Source organism: Centruroides vittatus, unplaced genomic scaffold (assembly GCF_030686945.1).
Source record: "Centruroides vittatus isolate TY-2023 unplaced genomic scaffold, ASM3068694v2 contig_459, whole genome shotgun sequence".
In the NCBI taxonomy this organism is placed as follows: domain Eukaryota; kingdom Metazoa; phylum Arthropoda; class Arachnida; order Scorpiones; family Buthidae; genus Centruroides; species Centruroides vittatus.
This window is the reverse complement of record NW_027122255.1, coordinates 1,796,648-1,819,535: the sequence shown is the minus strand read 5'-3', so window position 1 is coordinate 1,819,535 and position 22,888 is coordinate 1,796,648. Positions and strand designations below refer to the sequence as shown.

At 29.8% G+C, this 22,888-nt stretch overlaps 1 protein-coding gene and 1 pseudogene across 2 annotated transcripts in view; both read left to right on the top strand.

The window, feature by feature from the left end:
• The window catches only part of Tsr1 (Tsr1 ribosome assembly factor), a 52,900-nt gene extending 31,723 nt beyond the window's left edge, over positions 1–21,177 (top strand). Inside the window, exons 10-20 of one of the 2 annotated variants that reach the window (XM_067272940.1) lie at positions 157–292; positions 4,000–4,256; positions 4,795–4,865; positions 5,024–5,116; positions 7,022–7,163; positions 9,915–9,966; positions 11,280–11,488; positions 12,463–12,554; positions 15,616–15,758; positions 17,203–17,277; positions 20,994–21,177. In XM_067272940.1, the coding sequence (XP_067129041.1) occupies positions 157–292; positions 4,000–4,256; positions 4,795–4,865; positions 5,024–5,116; positions 7,022–7,163; positions 9,915–9,966; positions 11,280–11,488; positions 12,463–12,554; positions 15,616–15,758; positions 17,203–17,277; positions 20,994–21,160 (1,437 nt within the window). In that variant the 3' untranslated portion in view covers positions 21,161–21,177. Of the gene's footprint in view, positions 1–156; positions 293–3,999; positions 4,257–4,794; positions 4,866–5,023; positions 5,117–7,021; positions 7,164–9,914; positions 9,967–11,279; positions 11,489–12,462; positions 12,560–15,615; positions 15,759–17,202; positions 17,278–20,993 lie in introns of both variants that reach the window. The other variant, XM_067272939.1, reaches the window with a different exon arrangement.
• LOC136977453 (zinc finger BED domain-containing protein 4-like) lies at positions 7,900–9,385 on the top strand (annotated as a pseudogene).
• Positions 21,178–22,888: the final 1,711 nt, after the last annotated feature.

Genomic DNA, 22,888 nt, shown 5'->3' with positions numbered 1-22,888 from the left:
ATCAAAATTTTATTTTTTAAAAGTTTAGTCTGGTTTCTTCTCAGTCACAGATACCTTGAATAGTTAATGATGATAGGTATCTTCATTCCAAATAAATTAGGACAGTTTTCTAATAAAATATTTTAAATAGTTAATTCTATTTCATTATTTTTTTAGTTTGATAGTGAAGATGTTGAAGTGTTGGAGAAAGCCGATGCATCAAAACAGGAGTCACTTGATTCTGAGAATGTTGTTGATCCAATGGAAGGTGAACAAACTTGGCCTACAGAGGAAGAAATAGCTGAAGTTGAAGGTTTGTAATCTATCAGAACTTAAAAATTATATTTAAACTTTATTTAATTTATTCAAATGTAAATATTTATGATTTATTTACTTTACAAATACCATACTTATTCTAATAGTGTGCTGTCTATAACTTTTTCAGTTTTCATCTGTGCTGTTTATTAGAGGGCACGGTTTACTAGAATAAGTACAGTATATGATTAAAAGTTAGGCAGTTAAAATTTTAGATAGTTATGTGTAGGTTTGTGAAAAATTTTTAACATTTCTTTTTAGTCAAAATTTTGAGATATAAAATATAAGTAATGATAATTATTAATTGTCCACTTTGACACTATTAATATTTAGTTAACAGTATATGTATTAACAAATGTATATTGTATTTTCTTAAATAAAACAGGTATTTGTGTAAGGATTTCTGACGTTACATCACTGTAAAATCTGTGATGATGGTTGTCTGTCTGCAGTGAAAGACAGGAATATTTACCTTTCTCACAATCTGTTGAAGAGGTTAGATTGTATGGGGTCATGGTACTGGACACTGAGATTCATACTGACATGGATTGGCATTAAGATTCATATTTAATGAAATAATAATGGTTACTCTTGCAATAGCAGGGACTTTTGTTCAAAAAAAGAACTTGGAGTTTCTGTCAAAACCCTGGCTGCAACAATGCCAAGGTGATCATGAGGACAACAGAGGGGTGCAGGTGATCTTTCATTGGTGAGTCTCGGGTCTGTGAGAACTAATTCTTTTCATGGGTGGACTGTCCCTGGCTGTCAGAATCAGCTTCTGGCTATGAAGAGGTTGGAAGCCTGTACAACCGATTCACCGAGTGGGAAGAAATGCAGAGGAGCATTGGGCAAAGATATCCTGACGATGACCACTGGAGGATGATCTTTTAATGATGACCACCCCATGTCCTTGAAGACATGAGTTTGTATGCAATTTTGTCCCAAAATTCCAATTTCTGGTTGGCTCAAACTGTTGGTTTTCTGCTTCCCCATTGGTCTCCAAGATATTGTTAGGGATGTGATTCATGTTGCAGGGTGTTGACCACCTTCCATCTCTTCTGATATGGACCATTCTCTCTAGGGTTATTCTTATTGCTTTTTCTCATACAGTTGTTCTGTAAATTGCAGAAAATATGTTTTTCTTCCCTTTTGGAGAGGACATAGCTGTATCCACATGGTCCTGGTCACATCCCCTTCCAAGAAAGCATTTGCTTTTTCACTTTGAACTGTGTTGGATGACAGAAAAAACTTTGATCAGTGTCACTCCCTCTCTCTCCTTGTGATCTACAACTGGGAACATGACAATTAAATTCTACAGCATCCAATTTCTCCACTTCTCCAGCTCCATGCAGAGGAATATATCACTAATCTATTGATGGTTTGACTTCACCTGACAGTCTGTTTCTCACATCATCGGGTGAAGTCTGGGCCTCACATTTGTATCTTGTAAGTTACTCAATGCACATTTAGTGAAATTTTTTTTATTGACTATCCAGTCCTGATCTTTTTAGAGGTTACAATCCATAAAAAGTGATATAAAACTTGGAAATTCTTTTGATAATTTATAATTCATTTTATATTTTTTGATTCTGTCTATTTCTCACATTTATTCAAAAATAAATAAAATTTATAGTTGTGATTCTAAATCTTCAATCTATTTTTAACTAAAATATCATTTCATGTATTTTCATGTAAAAGTAATTTTTAAATGTAACATATTTAAATGTTTATTATTCAGATAATCCAGAAATTCATTCGTTTTGTGTTTTGGATACATCAAGCACTGTGCATTTAAAGTTTTATGAACTAAAAAAAATGTAAAGCAATTAAAGTATTTGAAAGTAAATTAATTTATTCAAAATCTAATGTAATGTTATATTCTTATTTTCTTAGCAGATGATGTAGTAATTTTTGTTACATAAGAGTTTGGTCTTTGTGTAATATACTCTGTGGCATAAACAATGTTCTAGTTTTTTTTAACTGTTTCAGATAATCCGGAGTTTTGGTAACTGAGTTTCTACCATATTAAGTTATTTTGCTTATTCAGCATTCAAAGTAACATTAAACTTTATTACACTGAATATTACTTAAAAGGAATTATCAGTAAGTTTAAGCAACTGATTAAATGAATTCTATTTATATGGTTAAATAACCTTTATAACTTTATGATTAAAATAATTAATACACAACCATATTGATGAAAGAATTTATTAAATTAAAATCGTGGATTTTAATATTATAATACAATCTTGTAAAGTAAAAGCAGGAAAAAATATTACTGGTATTTTTATGAAATTTTTCACATAAAAGATTATAATTTCCAATAATAAGAGTATCCATATGTACAATTACTGGTCACATTATCAAATTTGTGTGTTTAATATATAAATAAATTCTGTGTAATTATCTATTATTTAAAATTTTACAAGCTCAGTGGAGATATAATAGATACAGAAATTGTTTCTTCTTTTTATATATTTTGTATTAAAACTATTCATTAATATTTCAAGACTTTTGATATTTGTCAACAAAATTATATGTAGTGTGGCATTATTTAGTGATATTTTCTTTTTAATTATGAAAAATTAAATTTTTCTGAATGTGAACTGCAATTCAACAAAATAGTTTTTATAAGAAGAATAGAAATGTTTTTTCTATTGAGATTCATTTATAACAAACACAAAACTTAGTCAAATTGAAGACAAGTCTGCCCAAGAGGGATCACTATTTATTTTGCGTTCCAGACTATAGACATACGCATTCATGGCGACAGGCCTTTTTTTTTTTTTAGGCTTCATGCCACCAGAGGTAAAAAATCTTTTAAAAAACACAAACATCCAGTTAAAACTAAAAGGAATCGGTGACACACAGACGTCTTACTCTTCATCCATCTAGCCAGTGGGGTGTTTCTGCTTTATATCTACTGGAACAGGTGCATACAATATAATTTAAAAAAAAAAAAAATTACATTTTCCAGTGCCTGTTCCAGTAGATATAAAGCGGAAACACCCCACTGGCTGGATGGATGAAGAGTAAGATGTCTGTGTGTCACCGATTCCTTTTAGTTTTAACTGGATGTTTGTTCCTTTTAGTTTTAACTGGAAGTTTGTGTTTTTTAAAGGATTTTTTACCTCTGGTGGCATGAAGCCTAAAAAGGAAGGCCTGTTGCCACGAATGTGTATGTCTATAGTCTGGAACGCAGAATAAACGGTGGTCCCTCTTGGGCAGACTTGTCTTCAATTTGACTAATAATAATCTCACCATTGGACAGAAAAATTAAAAAAAAAAAAACACAAAAGTTATATCATTTAGTGTATTTTTTCCTTCTACACAGTGCTATCAATAACTTAAAACTTTATTATTTCAGTTTTCATATGATAAACTATATTGACATAGAATTTCATTTCAAAGTGATACAAAGAAAACAAAAACCTATTAAAACCAGAATATCAGAATATTTAACATGGAAGATTGCAGGAATTGGAACATGGGAACAGTAAAATATTATTTTGTAATTGGATTAGATAGATATATAACATATGTTTACATGATTATTTAAAGTAATCCAAATATGTAATTTCTCTCAAAATTATTGGGAACAAGGGCATCAAGACTAGCAGGAAATTATATTTAACCATAGCAACAGAACATTGATATACAGTATATATAAAATGTATACTATACTGACTACTATATTTTATACAGCACTTCAGCAAAAGAAAACATTAAAAGAGAAAATTGTAAAAAAAAAAATTCCAAAAGGAACATCTGATTATCAGGCTACATGGATTGTGGAAAGTGATACAGAAGATAAAACTGATGAGTCTGATGATTATATTGGGGATGAGTGTGAACCTTTCAATGAAAAATGTGATAGCGATAGTTGTATGGAAGAAGATTCTGTCGATCATGATGATAGCGCTGATGGTGATGGTGATGATGATGATGATGATGATGATAAGGTAATTATTATTTTTTTTAAACTATAAAAAATTTTTTTTACAATTATATTTTCTTTGTTTTTTTCCTTTAATTGAAGATAAGAATATTTTAAATTAAATTAACATTTTGAAAGTGCTTCATTTTCAAGACACAATTGAAAATTTGAGTAAAATACTTGATTTATTGATATATGTATTATTTATTTCAACTGTTAAAAATCATTTTATTAAAAAGTTAATTTTATTTGTTAATTTTTCAATAAGATGTTACAGTGGTCGTATAGAGAGAGATCTAATAATTTAATTATTAATTTTTCTAACAGTGCTTTGCTTTGATACTTTCATTATCTTGTTTTATACATTTTTGTTATAAAAATAATTTCAATAAAATAATAACATGCTTTTATATGTAATAGAATGATAATATATTTTAAGTTTCAAAATGTTTTAAATGTTTTAGATTTATCAAAATTTTGATAAATTATTTTATCAACAAAATTTTATCAAATTTTTGTTTATTTTTAACCTTAAATAATTTATGTATTTATACTTGTTGCAGTTATCAACTAGTAGAGAAGAAAATCCAGATACATATGATGATAAGATGAATGTTGATGATAACGATAAAATGTAAATTTTATTTTTCATAATCAAAAACATCTTGTATGAAATTAAATTTACTTAATAATATTGAATTAGAATATATTTTTAAAAATTTTGTTAAATATATTATAACTTATTTATTATTATTTGTTTGTTTATTTCTTAACTAATAAAATCTATATTAGGTTAATGAAATTCCGTGAAGAGAGACTGAATCAGTTATTTCCTGATGAAGTAGATACTCCGCTCGATATTCCAGCTAAAGTAAGATTTGCCAGGTAACATTTCTTAAAGAAATTTATATTTTATGACAGGAAATTTATAGAAATAATTTTTGTTTAAATTGAATAAGTTTAACTAAAACATTTTAATTTTAATCAATGAAAAAAGAAAGCTTAAAAAATTCTAATTTCTTAATACACAAATAATGTAATATTCTCTTTCTTGATTATAAGTGTTTTTGGAGTACCACACTACAATTAAAATTAAACAAGAAAGATGATAAGAAAAATTTATATCCTTTCACAAAAAAATTCATGTTAGTTTCAAGTTGAGAATTTTTTAATGTAAATTAATCATCATGTAAAAGCAATAATTCATTTATTTTATTAAGTAATCATATTTGTAATCATGAATTGGCCATATTTTAAAAATTTTGCTTTTGGCTTGAGTAACAAAATAATGACAAATGTGTGATTTAATTTTTTAAAATAGTTTGCTGATTAGATTTTTTTTCTATGCAGCTTAACTACTGACATTAAAAATATCCAGAAAATACAAATAATATAAGTAAAATTGCTGTGGAATTTATAATTTTAATTTTGTCAGAAATAATCTACCTTGAAATATTGAATATTCAATAATCAGAAGATCAACTGTAATTAGAAATAAATGAAAAAGTTCTGTTTACATTATTTTTTATTGAAGGTACCATAAAAATGTTTTAAAATCTAGTAATTTTCAATATATAATTTATCTGATAATCTACTAGAATAGTTCCTACAAAACCATCTATAGCAAAGCCATAGTAGGATAATCATGTATAAGTCCCAGTCAGATAATTGGATAAAAATTGGACCAAAAGTTAGTACCAATGAATGATTAGGAACTTCCAATATTGACCAAAGTTTTAATGAATTTTGCAGTTGCATACAAAAATGTGATTTTTGCATTTTTCAAAATATCACTGTTTTTTGAGTCAAATCACAAAGCAAAAAGTAGTTTGTGACTGAAAAAATGCTGGCAATATAGGTTTATAACTATTTACTTTTGGCACATTTTAGTTATATTTTTTGTTGGACTTCAATTTGAAAAAACTGTTAGACCTATAAATTCTCACTGTCATCTGACTGTCTGTTGTCTGTCCTTCCTTAATCTTGAAAATGGAGTTAGATAGATGAAAGTTGATACCATATATGAAAGGGTTATGGGCAGGAGGCCCTAATTAACTATATATGAACTTCCTCTCTGGACCAGGAGTCACATTATTTCAATTCAAAATTTTCCCTTAAAAAGAAGTTAGATAGATGACTGGCATGACTATTACTAACAGAAAAAGTATGATGTACAGGGGCAAGACACTATTAAAAAATTGAAAACACTGTAACGAAAAATTGCAGTCAGGCATTGTGACAATGTCACAATAAATAATTGTTCATTTTTGTTTAAAAATTTGATTCCTTTTTGCCATTTCCTCAAAAAATAGGTTAGTTCATTAAAAAAAAAATCACCTGGAAATGCTAAAGACATTGGACACATCTTATAGCAGAAAAACAACAGTAACTACAAGGAAATAAAAAAAAACAGGGACAAGACTCCATTCCTAGGACGAAACCAGGGACACTTCCTTGCCAAGGACAGAGGGTTAAAAATGAGGACTGTCCTCAGAAATCGAGGACAGATGGTCACCCTATCTACATGCATTGTATATTATATGCATTATCTAGGCATAACAAAATTTTATTCAATTACAGCATCATTACAATTTTCCAGGAAATGCCAGGTGATTAGACTAGTTGAAAAATTTATAAATTTGACTTGAAAATTTAGCATTATAACTGTTATTTGATTGAATTTTTGGTTCTAAAAATTAGAGGAAAATTATATATTTAATCTCTGTCATTTAATTGAATTAATAATTGTTATTATTATTTCTTAATTTTCATATTTTAATAAATATTTAGATATCGTGGATTAAAAAGTTTTCGTAGTTCACCATGGGATCCAAAAGAAAATCTTCCCCCAGATTATGCAAGAATATTTCAATTTGAAAATTTTAATCGTACCAGAAAAAGGATTCTCTCTGAAGAAAGACTTGGTGTTTTGGTAACAAAATTCAATTTTGATTGTTATAATTATAAATTAATATTTAAGTCAATAATAATAATCACTACAAGAAATTCGGAACATAATTTAAATTTTTAACAAAAAATTTTCATTTGAAGAAATTGATTGACAATAAAATCAATAAAACTTTGTAAAAATGTTGAAATTATTCTTATTTTTGATTTTGATTTAATGCATTTTCCTCATCTTATTTTTATTTCATCCAGAAGGCTTTAGGCTGGTTATTATATAACTCCATAGTTTTGCAAACTGGACATGCTTGCAAAACTATGTCAGTTTCCTCAGTTTCACTGCACACTGGCTTGACAGTAATTTTAACTTGAGACATGCTGCACTTAACGTAAAACATTTGAAGGGCAACATACTGCGCAAAATATAGTAAATGCTTTGCAAGAAATACTGAGCCAGTGGGAATGCCCTTTATCACAAATTCATGTCATTGTTCATGACAATGGGCACAATATTGTTAAGGCTGTCAGTGAGGCTGAAGTGAATTCTGCATGTTGCGTCATACATACACTACAGTTAGTAATCAAAGACGCTCAAAATTCAACCTGAGGTCAAAGAACCTATTGCTGTGGGACAAAGAATAGTAAACCACTTTAATCATTTGACTACTGCACAAGAAAAACTGAAAAAAATTCAGGAAGAGCTGGGAATAGCCAAGCATAATTTAGTTCAAGATATAGCAACACGGTCGAATTCTACCTTTTATATGTTAGAAAGGCTTCTTGAACAAAAATGAGCTATTTCCCTCTATCTAACTGATACAGCAAACGTATCTAATCTGACTGCAGAGCAGTGGGAGATTGTAGACCAATTACTGAAATTATTAATGCCATTTGAAGAGATAACAAAAATTACTAGCTCAAACTACTCCTGCTTATCTGAAATTATTTCCCGTGTTATTACTCTCAATCACTACTGCAACAAGGCTGTGTTTTCTGACCTTGCACCTAAATTAAATGGCAATCGCCATGCAACAAGGGATAAAACGTTTTTCATATAAAAACTACCTGATATCAACTTTGTTAGATCCAAGATTTAAGACGAATTTCTTCATGAACCAACTGCAAAAAGAAAGAGCCCGGCAGTACGTTCTGCTTGAAGATTTAGTTTCAGACTATGATACCAGCAGCTATGAAAGTGTGTATTCTTCTCCTGTTCAGTCTAAACATAAAAGAACCAACAAGTCTGGACAAAGCATTCTCACATCTTTCTGGGAGTGCTATGATGTAGTTGTTGCTGAGAACTTCATCGATGATGACGACAGAGTCGGAATAGCTTCGACTTCAAAGAACACCATAGCAGGTGACCTTGATAAGTACTTGAGTATGAAAACTTTAAAGAGAAATGTCGATCCATTTGTCTGGTGGGCTACACATAAATCTAAATTTTCCCAATGTTTAGTCAAACTGGCTGCTAAGTACTTATCAGTTCCTGCAAGCAGTGTGTATTCAGAGAGACTTTTTAGTGAAGCAGGAAATGTATATGAAGAAAAGAGGAACAGACTTCTTCCCAAAAATGCAGAAAAGTTGATTTTTCTGCACCATAACCTACCACTTATTAACTTCAGTTATGATAAATAATTTTGTACGATGAAACAAAAAAGTTAATTTAATTTTCAAGTTTATAATAAGGGATGATTTCATAAAAACGCTTTACAGATCATTAATTATTATTTTTGTCACATTTTATGACCTGTTTCGATCTAATGTGTCCAAGCAGTAAAAATTTTCATACAAATTTTTTACCCTTTTTCACCCCTTTAGGGTTGAATTTCGTAAAATCTTTTCTTAGCACATCTAAACTTTACAAAAGGAACACGCCCTCAAATTTTTAAGTTTCTAGCACTAGTAGGTTTGGCTCTGCATTAATTATCCTATCAGGACTTGTTCCTTTATATACGAGTTTATAGATGACTAAACTACAAAATAAGTAGGTAGTTTTCATTTAATTTGTTACCTTTTTTTGATTTCTTAAAAAATAACTCTAGTTATATTGCTTTTCCTTTGATCTTTTAGATAAATAAGCAAAAAATTGCACTTTCTTAAACTTGAAATGTATGTTCAGCATTAATAAAAGTTACCAAAATGATTAATTTACTGTGTTTTTGTTATTCCTTATTCCTGTTTTTAGGTATTCAGTATTCAGCTGAATAGTGATTAAATATTCAGTATTCGGCCAAATAGCAAAAAATAGGCCGAATACCAAATAGTAACCGAATAGTCATTGCATAACTATTTGTCACCTATTGAACATGTCTGGTCAATGATTGCCCTGCAACTAGTACAATACACACCACCTGCTACTAAGTCAGAAGAACTTTGATGTGTCGAAGCAGCATGGTATGACATATCCCAAACAGTCATCCAAAACCTCTCATTCAATGCCCTGGTGTGCTGCACGAAATACTGATTCTTTTCATATTTTGCTAGTGAATGGAGCTGTCAATTTAATCATTTCACTCTTGTGTCTTATATTATTTGTCAAATAAATATTGTATATATAGTTCATCATGGTGTTGCATTTTACTTAGGTAACAGTATATTTTTACCATGGGTTTTAGACTTTTTGGATGTTATGTTGTTTAATAACAAAAGAAATTGCTTGATTATGGAATGTTAATTTATGTTACTTATTTATTTGACTTTAAAGAAATTAAAATAAAGTGAATATTATAAGCTATTTGCTGGATTTTATTATTTAATTTAAAATATTATTTTTTAGCCTGGAAATTTTGTCACATTACATGTTGTAAATGTTCCTGAAGAATTATTTGGTGAGATATTTTTTAAATTATTTTATGTTTGTAATTTATATTAATAGATGTTTATTATAAAATAAATCTATTTGATATATATTATTTGAATTAAGAAAATTAATTTAAATACTATATAAATTTATGAAAATGTTTATATTTTATACAGATAAATAATGTTTATCTAATAATCTACCATCAAATTTATTAATCCTTGAACACCTTGAACAAATAGCCACAATGCACCATTACTCCTAAAACTTAATCAGGAATTTAGCCAGCAACACTTACAACTTAGACTCTAAAGGTAAAAATAGATATAATCAACATAGAAACAGAAGCTGTATCATTTTAGAATATATCCACAATATACTACCACTGTATAAAGAAATAGCAAACCTAAAAGAAACAAAATTAACTTTCAGACATAATCCTATCATCTTTAACATCCTTAAGAATGGAAAAGATAAGACTAATAATCTTAGGTTACCAGTGGTATATAAAGTTTATTTGAAAGACAACAGATTTGGCGATGAACTTGAATGTATTAGTTCCACCACAAGATCAGTCAAAATAAGACTAGCTGGATACAAACGTGATATTGACAAAAAGAAACTAAACACCACCTTAGTCATGTACGCAACGGATAATGAGGTGCAAGCCTTCCTTGACAAGGCCACCATCATCGAAAGATCAAAACATACCAACTCCATCAAGATACTAGAGGCATTAGAAATTTTTAAATCTGAAGAAAGGGACATTGCATAAATTTTAAAGAGAAAAAACAACTATCATAGGCAATCTTTATATGACTACATGATTGAATAAGACATAACAACATGACATAGTGTCAATATAACAAAAAGTTCTGTTTTGTTATACAGTCTTTAATTAAATGTTGATTTTAACTGTATACTTTGTAATTTTATATATTTACCATTACTTTTATTTCTATTTTATATATCTCGAGAATCTTTTGCATTTAAAAATTATTTAAAATTTTTCAAAAAACACCACTGTTCGATTTAAGCATTTCATCAACAAATATAGAATCAAGACTTAAAGATGATCTCCAGTTGAAGATTGAAAATGTTAGTCAAAAAACTGTTTTGAATTAACTGTTACTGGAAAATAATTTGAGGCTTTAGAGTGAAGTATTTACTATATCATTCCAGTCCAATAAGTGGTGTTTTATCTATTTTATTAACATATTAAAAAAGTAAAAAGAAATGAAAATTTATGTAGTTTTGATTAAAATTTTAAATTGTTTGTAATAAACAAAATTATAATGTATTTAAAAATTGCACTAATATATAAACTATGTTTTTTTGCAGAAAGCTATAAAAATCATCAGAATCCATTATCAATATTTGGTCTTTTGCCTTATGAACAGAAAATGTCTTTGGTCAATGTTGTCTTGAAAAAGCATTCTTCTTATAATGAACCTATCAAATCAAAAGAACCTCTTATATTTCATATTGGTTATCGTCGGTTTGAAGCCTGTCCAATTTTTTCTGATCATAATTTTGGTAAAAACCATAAAGTAAGTTTTGGTTGGTTGAAGCTTAAATTCTCTTTATTTAAAATTATTATCGTTTTGTTCTTGCAATTTAATACAGAATCCATTAATTGTAATCATTAATATTGTCATCAGCCATTTAATGTTATCAGAATTAGTAAATCCCAAAACAAGTTAAAAAAACACTTATGAAACTTCATTTATTGTAATTATAGTTTTCGTTAGATTTATTGTTATTTTTAGTTAAATAGGCATTTACTGTTCATGCTGTTAGTCTCATCATATGGTTGATAACACAATCATTATCAGTCTTAATTAGTATTGTAAAAATGACTATTATCATTTCAATTAGTATTTGTTCATAATAAATAAATTTGAATTGATGGCATTTCTTACTTCAAATAAGTTAGCTGCTGTTAAAGATGCTACTTGAAAAAATTAATAGAAAAGTGACTTGATGGATTAGTAATAATTATTATTATAATTAATAAAGCTTTAATTTATACATATTTTAATTGTTTTAACAAGTTTTTCAATATCAAAGTCAATAAAATCAGAATTTTCATTTTCACTAATTGTAGTCTTATTTATTTACCTCTCTAATAAAATTTACTAAACTAAAATGCTTAATATATTTTATTATTAATTATATTTTAGGTTGTTGTAATGTAAAAACAATTTAATTTAGTTTTTATATATGTATAATACAATTTTTATTTTGATAATTTCATCATAAAAATTAAAAATTTTAAAATTTTATGTATATTTAATTATATTATAGTATTTTAATACTGTATTTATATTAAAACAAAGCTTTACAAGTGAAATTAAATGTAGTAATAGTTGTGTTCAATAAAAATAAGTTTTTATTGTTTTTTATCTAATTAAGGTCAAGCTATCTTATATTGCTTAAGTTTCTGTTGTTATTAAATTAATAAATGTTAATGCAAATATTAATTATTATTATGTAAAATTAAAGTTAATTTGCTATTTTTTAGTTTGAAAGATTTTTGCAACATGACACAGCTTCTGTAGCTTCTTTTTATGCACCAATAATTTTTCCACCTAATCCAGTTCTTGTATTCAAAAATGAAGGCAAGTATGATTTCTGTTTGTAATATGTGAAATTACCAACAGCCGTAAGTGAACGGGTTAATTTTAGTAGCGCCATCTCTTGCACAAACTAATAATAAGAATAATTTAATTTAGAATAAACTGGAAGAAAAGAATTGGCCCAAAGCGGGACTTGAACCCACAACTCCCGCTTGCCGTGCAGACGTGTTGCCAGTTACGCTACCCGGACCTGGCGCTACTAAAATTAACACATTCACTTATGGCTGTTGGGTGTGTTGTTACTTATATTATTGGGTTTCATTGGTGTTTATTTGTGTAATATGTGAAATTATTAATATAATATCTTTAAATATTTATTTTAAAATATTTGTAAAAACATTTTTAACATATAAGTAAGGAAAAGACTAACATCACTACTGGCCATTTGGAGATCTTGCAAATATGTGAATAAATTGTACATTGATATTCTTTTTATAGCAAACTGTATGAGAAATTAAGTTTTTGTTTCATAAAGCTAATACAGGTATACCTCGAGTTATATCGTTCTCGATTACATGTCATTTGTCAAAAAAGTATATGGAAAAATAAAAATCAAGTTTAAGTCATTTTATTCGACTTTACATCCGCCCACCACAAATATTGAAGTCGTAATATTACTAGAAAAGCGTTGAAAGCACATAAAATCATATTAAAATATGTACATTTACAGTAAATGTTAATATAATCATCATAAATCCTAGAGAACAAAACATGAAAACATCTGTGTTTAGCTGTCTTTAAGTGCTCATTATTGGCATTTTCCACCATAGTTTCGACTTGCGTCGTAACTACACAAGTATTTTTGACTTACGTAGCTTCTCCTGGAACCAATTACAGACGTAAGGAGAGGTATACCTGTATATGAAAATTGATAATAAAAGGAAAAGATATTTTTGAAAGATTCTATAATTTTTTTTTAGAATTTTGAAGTATAGTGCTTTTTTTATGAGATTGATTTTGTATGTTTTTAGCAATGATGTATGCAACATAACAGATGATAATATTTTTGGCATATATTTTACTTTGTAATTTTATCAATAATATTGAGAAAATATTTATATTTATTCTACAACCAGTTGATTATATGCATTTAGCTAAATCATGTTTAATGAAATACAAATACATAATTAAAAAAAAAAAAAAACTGAAAGTACTCAGAGACAGCTGTAGAGCAATCTAACAGCTGAACTGTCACCAAAGTTGGGAGAGTGACTAAGGACGGCATGGGAAAGAGATTCCGCGAAGTAAAAAGTAGTACCCAAATTTACTGGTAGGGGTGGATTTGGCGCTGTTGTAGCAAAACAGCTAAGAATTTGCAAAAAACTCAGCTGAAATTAACAAACACACGAATGAATAATCAGACAGAGGTTTCAATGCAATAACGAAAGTTTAATTAATCAGCAAATAACCTTCTCCCTCCTTCAATGTGACCACTGTTCTGCTGGACAACACATTGCATCCTGAACACCGTGTTCTCTACGACCGAACATAACCTGTCCACAGGAATGTTCTTCACAGTTTGAGAAATGTTGTCCTTCAAGGTCATCAAGTTCGGGACACCACCAAGATAGACCTTAGACTTTAAGTAACCCCACAGGAAAAAGTCACATGAGGTTAGATTCGGGAAGCAAGTTGGCCATGCAAATGGAAAAAAGCAACAGATGACCCTTTCTTCAGTGAAGTGCTGGTGCAACACATTCCACACCATGAGACCAATGTGTGGTGGTTCTCCATCCTGCATAAAGATTGTCTCATCCAGGCATTGCTGTTGCTGAAGTTGTGGAATGACAAAACTAGTCAGCGTATAGTGATACCTTTCCTTAGTAACAGTACAGGTCTGTGGTCCTGTTCGAGCGATGTTCTCAAAAAAGAATGGTCCGATGATGAAATCTGGTGTAAAGCCACACCAAACAGTGAGTTTCAGTGAATGCAATAGGATTTGCACAACCTCCTGGGAGTGTTCTGATGCCCAAATGTGACAATTTTGAGTGTCCACATCCTCATTTAGGTAAAAATGGGCCTCATCTCTCCAGAGAATTATCCACAGCCAAGCATCGTCCAATTCCATCCTGGCAAGAAATGTCAAAGCAAATGTCAACCATGTAGCATGGTCATTTGGTTTTAATTCTTGCAGGCAGCTTATCTTGTATGGATAGAACTTGAGAACTTTTCGCAGAACTTGCCATACTGTCAAAGGTGTCATTTCCAATTGTCGTGCCACTCCCCAGGCACTGCTACTACCAGCAACGGTCCCCTGTGAACTTTCAACGAGTGCAATCACATCATCACTAACTGTCTGTGCAGACGCCAGTTTCTGCCCTCTACCAGGCCAAACTGCTAAGGATCCTGTCTTTTCACATTTCTTTATCAAGTCTTTCAATGCATTAATTGATAGAGGACCTCTGTGCAGATTGTTATGGGTTCTAAACTCACAAAGAGCGCTCGTGCGCTTGATTGGTTAAGATGATAAATTTCACATCTTCACAGAATTCAACATGCATCTTTCGTCACTGAGGTGACGAAAGATGCATGTTGAATTCTGCTGATATCTGAAATGCACTTCGGACTTTTGTCCTTGTCCTTTAAGCTCAAATTAGGTGGTGCTGCTGTCGACCATGTCATTGTGAATTTGGATTTTGAGGTGTTACCAGCACGTTATGCAAATTCTTAACTGTTTTGCTACAACAGTGCCAAATCCACCCCTACCGGTGAATTTGGGTACTACTTTTTTTCTTCGTGGAATCTCTTTCCCATGTCGTCCTTAGTCACTCTCCCAAATTTGGCAACAGTCCGGCTGTTAGATTGTTCTACAGATGTCTCTGAGTACCGTCAGTTTAAAAGAAAACCCCCCAAAAAAACATATTTTGGAGAAACATTTAAAAGTTTAAATTTTATGCATGAATTTATTCATTTTCGTCTGAAATAAATTATTATTATTTAATTATTACATCTGTTAAAGGGTTATGTTCTCAATATATAAAAGTTTCTCATTTTTATATTTATTGTTTAAGTAAAACAAATTTAAAATATTCTATTCCAGGATCTTTGAAACTTATAGCAACTGGTTCAGTATTAAATGCTGATCCTAATCGAATAATTATCAAGCGTGTAGTTTTAAGTGGGCATCCTTTTAAGATAAATCGAAAATCTGCAATTGTTCGATATATGTTCTTTAACAGAGGTAAGATAAATTAATTTGTTAATTTATACTTTTATATAATTTAAAGCTACATTATTTATTCTCAAAGTTATTAAATTTATTTTCATAGTTATAATTAGAGTATATAGTATTTTGATGTTCTAAATTAAAATTTGAAAGTTATTTTTGAAAAGTAAATAAAATATTTGATTGTTTCTTTTACCAGTTTCTGTGGATTTTTTAAAACTAAAATTTTGGTTTTTTTTCAGTAACTTACATCACACAAGGAACTCATTGATATAGACTTTATTACCGGATATATGCATTTTAGGTGTTAATGGCTCTTCTTCAATCCTTATTTTTTTTATACAGACATTACCTGATTATTAAATACAAATTAATATTAAAATTGTTCAACTAACTGGATATATTATAAAAACTTTTATAAAAAGAAACTGTAGATGGGCAAAATTACAAGTTTGTGAGATTTAAAACAAATTAAAAAAATTTTTTTTTCATTTTTTCAAAAAAGTAAAATAAAATAAAATAAACTGAATTTTAAAAAGGTGGTTTAAAAAGTTTTTTCAAAAGAGTTGAAATTAAAAGCTCTTAAACCATTATAAAACATACCAATGTACTTTTTATAAATTTGTTTTAAATCTCACCAACTTGTAATTTTGCCCATCTACAGCTTCTTTTTATAAAAGTTTTTATAATATTAAAATTGGGCAATTAACTGGATATATTAATTTGTATTTAATAATCAGCTAATGTCTGCATAGAAAATAAGGATTGAAGAGGAGTCATTAAGACCTGAAATGCATATATCCAGTAATAAAGTCTACATCAATCAGAGATCCATGTGTGATGTAAGTTACTGAAAAAAAAGCTTGAAAATTTTAGGTATAAAAAAAATTAACTAAAATATATTTAGCAGAATTTATTTAAAATTTGTATAAAATCTTTATTATAAGGCTGAAAAACATTACAATTAGACAACAAATTCTCATTTTCATAAATCATAATCATGAGAACACAAGATTTGAAACAGGTGTGATGTATCATTAGTGCATTGCTTTCTACTAAATGCCATTTCACACAATGAATCATATTAATTTCAAAGTTATCATTGTAGTTATGACTAAAATGTACTTATTGCATAAGTGAAAAGTATCTGTGTGATATTGAATTTTTGTTTTAATCAAAATATAATTGTATATGATCAAAAAACTTTTTAGAAACTCTTAGGATGTATTTTATGGTAATAAAACTAAGAAACCATAGATCAGTATGTTTTTATGAAAAAAGAGACTGTCTCTTTAAAAAGTTTCAGAATCACTGATATAGAATTAATTAAATCTGAAATTTAAAGAACTTTCTTTTATTATTTACAAAACTAATTTATGATTTTTAAATTATTCATTCATAATATAAGTTAAATCACATAATAAAGCAGATTTAATATAAAAATATTCTTAATTTACAGATGATATATTATGGTTTAAGCCAGTTGAGTTACGGACAAAATATGGGCGTCGTGGTCATATTAAAGAACCTTTAGGTAAATTGTTTTCATTTATATAAGAAAAATATTAAAAATTCATTTTGATACTTAAAGTTCTTATAATATTTATTCATTTTGTAAATATAGTTTTATTAATAGTTAGATTAGTAATTCCTTTAAAGATTAGTTGCAGGAGACAGTCTGTAGGATTAATCTGCAAATCACATTTAATTTATTGAATAATGATGTGCGTTAATTATTGATTAAATATATTTTTATAATACATAAAAGCCTGTTGTAATCATCAAAAAATAGATAGTTTATTAGTCATTTAAATTATAAAAGGATTATAGCCAAACAATTGCCAGATTACATTGGGCTATATTACTGTTGTTATTAATAATTAAATGCTAAGTAATTCTTCTAGAACCTTATAAATTAATTAATAAAATATTAATTTAATTTAATTTATCAAGAGATTGTGCCTAATGCCTACCTCTGGTGCCAAATTATTTAGCATTTAATTATTAATAGTAGCAGTAATAAAACCTAATCTAATCAAGTAATCATTTGGCTTTAATATAACTATCTGGTTTTTAGATGTTTATATTTGAATTATAAAAGGATAATTGTATCTTAAATTTGTAAAACATTTAATAAATTCTACAAATTTATTAAAAAAATTTATAAGATTAGCCAAAAATATCAATATTTTAAATTTATAGTAGAAAGTAAAGATAAACTCTTTCTAATGTGTTGAGAATTTTAATACTTTGCTCTGCAGGCACTAACAGTATCTTTTCTTGTGACTATAATGAGTTTTCTCAGACTGAGGGATAAGACTAGTATATCTGGGTCAGACCAACCATGAAAATTTGAGATTCTGATCAGGACTCAGATTTGGATTTTCAGAGAACATACTGTACTATATCTTTATTGTCTTTGCCATTAGGATGTCAAGAATAACATTTAACAATTCACAATAATTTTGGAGTTTTGCTTTCTGTGATTGCTGTTCTGTTCTTAGTTATATAGAAAACCAAACTTAAAGATAAGCTAGTTTCATTATTGGGCTATAACTTATTACATAGTTAATTAATTATATAGATACTTTGGATTAAAGGTATTAAATTTAATAATTAGAATTAAATAAATTAATTTAGAATATTTTGGAAATAAAGATTGAACCACAGTTGGATTTGAATCTCATTTCTTGCTTACAGGTGCAGATGCATTGTCAATTATGCCACCTGGATCTCTATTTGATCTTTATTTCCAGACCAAATTAATTTAATTTATAAGATAACTACTATGCTGGGGTAAAAGTGTTAAGTAAAATGAATAACATAGAAAACTACAGGTATATAGTTGTCTTCAATCAGTGCAGTGAGTGGCCTGTACAGTTTTATCTTCAAAATTAAAGTAATTAGTCTGGAAACAAAGATCAGATGGAGTTTTGGGTAATTGGCAATGCACATATATGCATGCTGAGGAGGAGTTGCAGGTTCAAGCCCCACTCCAAATCAATCCTTTCTTCTAGAATATTCTAAATTAATTACTTTAATTCTAATTATTAAATTTAATATAGGATAATGACTTAATCCAAATTTATGTAATACAGTAGAGCATCGATTATCCGACCCCCGATCAACCGTCACGTCGGTTAACCGACCGCGTTCTAGTCGGCAAATTCAAATGTCCGCTAGTGATGTGGTGCTACAATATTTGGCTATGTCTTGGCTACTTTAATATTATTTTTGTTAAATTTTTGCGTGTTTTAGCTTGCAACACTGGCTCGACCATGAAAGAGAAGCCAGTATTTAAACCAGGCTTAATTTTCAATTTTTCCTTTACTTTTGTATTTATTTTGTGCAAAATAAAGAAATAATTTTTAATGATAGAATAGCGACGATTATTATTTTAAAAAATTTTGTTAGGCTTAACATCGATGAAAATTCAACGTGAAGTAGGTTAATAGCGATATACTAATTACATAGGATATACTAATATACTATACTAATAATAATATAGTATATTATACTTTTCAGTTATCCGACCAACCCCAGTCCCCAATTGAGCTGGATAATCGATGCTCTACTGCAGTGATTCTCAAAGTGGGGGTCGCGACCCCATGGGGGTCGCGAAAAATATTTTTGGGGGGTCGCTGAAAAATTGATGCCAGATCAATTTTTTCAAATATTTTATAAATTTACTATGGATTCATGTTTAGAAATAATAGAAATAAAAAATATATAAAATAATTTTTACTTAAATAAATTGCACATATAAATAATATAAATATTTAAATACGAGCCTAACCCCCTCCCTCCGGGATGTTTTTTGACATATACTTATTCTTCGAGGGTCCTTTGAAATTTTTAAGTGCAGGAGGGGGGTCGCGGTTCAAAAAGTTTGAGAAACACTGCTCTACTGTATCTATACATTTAATTAATCAAGTTTTAGCCTGAAAAAATTCAGCTTTAATCTTTGGTTCTTAGTTATTAATTACACTGTCTGCATATAAAAAGAAACAAAAACTTGATTTATAAAAGATTCTTTTTATCATTTCGTCTTTAAAATTAAAAATCATAACTTTAGAAGTAATATATTGACAGTGGTGCCTTGTACTTTGAATTTAATCCATTCCAGGAGGTCATTGAAAGTCTGAATCAACTTTTCCCATTAGAAATAATGGAAAGTCAATTAATCCATTCCCAGACCCTGAATAATACCCATTTCAACAAACTTAAAAAAGGAAATACACATAATTTTAGGTGAAAACAACACAATTAAATGCTTTAATAATAAAGCAATTAAATTAAAACACCAAAGCAATAAATAAAATTTGTAAATATTATATAATAAAATGAAAATTGCATTTATTGGTCACACACCATGGACTTTGTTATATTCATACATCTATGAAGATGTGACAGTTTTGAAATTTAAGATATTGTAATGTTCATTATAATTATAAATTATAATGAACATTATAATATCTTATAATAATTATAAGTTTCATTTGGAAAATTTTGAAGGATATAAAAAGAATGGGGCTCCCAAGAGCTGTTGACAAAAGAAAAATTGCAGGGAGAAATCATTAAAATCGATGGATAACACACAATACAGATATGTAATCAAACACATTTAAGTAATTTTTTTCAACTTATTTTTAGTCTTTATTCTCCTCACTCAAGTGAAGTGTTGAGTGCACAACAGATTGTGTTTAGGCTTCAGATACATTTTTTCACTCTGTGTGCAGTTTGAACTCCAAGACGAATTTTTGCCGAATTTAGTGTTCAAACTCCGAAGTGTTCAAAGTTAGAGTTATTTAAAGTATGAGTATATTAGTATACCACCGTATTTTAACATCAAACTCAAAACTTGTATGCACTGTTAGAAAATAAAGATACATTTACTATAATGATATACATCCAAACTGAATATAAAATAAGAAACAAACAGGCATTCAATAATAATGCGTTGGTTGGGTTATAGTATGAAATAACAAGTTAGGGTGAAGATATGATATTAATTGAAAATTTTTTTATTTAAAGATTTTTTATGTGATCTGGTTTAATATTAAGCTTATGATATTTATAAAATACAGTATTTTAAAATTATACAATCATGAAATTTCTTAATTTAATTAGTATGTTGTTTTATAAATGGGAATGTGTATTGTTACAAAACACACTGAATAGAAAATGAAGAATATCATAAATTTATTTAAAAATTTTTTAAATATAATATTTTTATATACTATTTTGCAGGTACTCATGGACACATGAAGTGCATTTTTGATAAGCAGTTAATGTCACAAGATACAGTATTAATGAATTTATATAAAAGAGTTTTTCCAAAATGGACATATAATAAGGATATGGTGAATTCTCCTCTTCTGTCTGATTCATTAATGTATGATATGGAAATGGAATAAATTAAATATTTATTAAATTTTGTTTTTGACTGGTTTATATTCATACATTTAAAGAATTTATTGAGTTTGAAACAGTGGCATGCCGTGACATTTGATGATAGGGAAGCTGTGTTTCTGTAAGAAGCCGACTTCCAGGGGCAATCAGTTAATTGCACCAGTGATGGCCTAGGGTCCATTCGTACGTGCGTGGTGGCGGAAGAGACGTACCTCACACAAACCGACAAAAAAGAAACATAAAATAAACATATACTATGCAGTGGCGTGCCGTGACATTTCATGACAGGGAAGCTGCGTTGCTGTAAAAAGCCGACTTCCAGAAGCAATCAGTTAATTGCGCATGATGGTCTAGCGCAAGGGATGAGCAACTGCGGTCCTCGGGCCGCATTCATATATTTTGCGGCCCGCGACGCATAAAATGTGAATAAATATATCAATTTCCCAGCTTAAGACAGTTCTCGATGAACAAAACCAGCTGCCATGATGCTTGCAAGTATGATGAAATATACGATAAGCACGAAGATCTTTAACGAGTTAGCAATACTGAAATACGAGCGAGATTTGTGCGCAGATAATTTCTTACCACACTAAATTTAACAGAAAAATTCATCACAAAACGATTATTGATGCTAATGTCTGAAATTCTATTTAATCCATGCAAGATGTGCGATACCAGAGCCCCTTCGGCCGCCAATTTAGTCTTTTAATCTTTAAAATTGGCGTTTCCACTTCCCGGGACGAGGACCCAGGGGTTGGACTTGTGGGAAGCGAGTGTTCGGGTTGTTTCATTGTGTCGAATTACATACACAGAACGAGGCGCTTGACGTGTAAGTGCGTGAGTGCGAGAATTCGAGTAAAGGTTAAACGGTGTATATCTTCGTGTAAAGTGATGTTATGTCTGTGCGCGCGTGTGTGTGTGTGTGTGTGTGATCGAAGAACATCTTCGGCATGTCTAAAATAGAAAAACAGTAAATTACGATACGAGAATAAGATGTGTTGAAAATCCTCGAACGTCTCATCGGAGCCGTCCGAGGAACCCCCTCCCTCCGGCGCCACCGCATTCTTCCGTCGGAACCTCCGGCGAAACCACTCCAGCATCTTCATTCTGAAAAAAAAGAAAGTTTGCAATTAGTCGATTAAAACAAAAGCTTAAATTAATGTCTAAATTCTTCCGAGAAAAGCAAAATGCTCACCGCAGCTGCCTTTTTAAATCTAAAAGATTCGAATCCGACCATCGAACGACGTGCCGAGATGTCTTCTGGGACCGATTAACCAGAAAAAGTCCAAGATTATACTCACGACGAATCGGAATTCGGATAGTTCGCGTTAGATCCTACCGGAAATTGCTAGAACGTTCCAACTGTATTTGCAGTAGAGACGACCGATCCGGAACGAAGAAACTCTCTTACGTGTAATTTGTATTTGTACGACAGTAAATTAAAGACACGCCGCACGTAGCCACGAGGAAAAGGCACTCGAGCCCAAGTCGTAACAAGTGTTTCCTTCTAGAGCAATTTACCCTAACGTGTACGTCACATAAACGCAACGACGGCATTTAAAAGAGTTTCGTGCAAAGAAATTGCCAACGAGTCGACCAAAACACAAGACAAACGTACGAAGAAGCGAAACGTGCCCACAGCCCAACTCGACATTCGGGACACGAACGTTCAAGTGGCCGGATGGCCGAGCGGTAAAGGTGGCAGCCTACCGCTCTGGGGGACCCGGGATCGA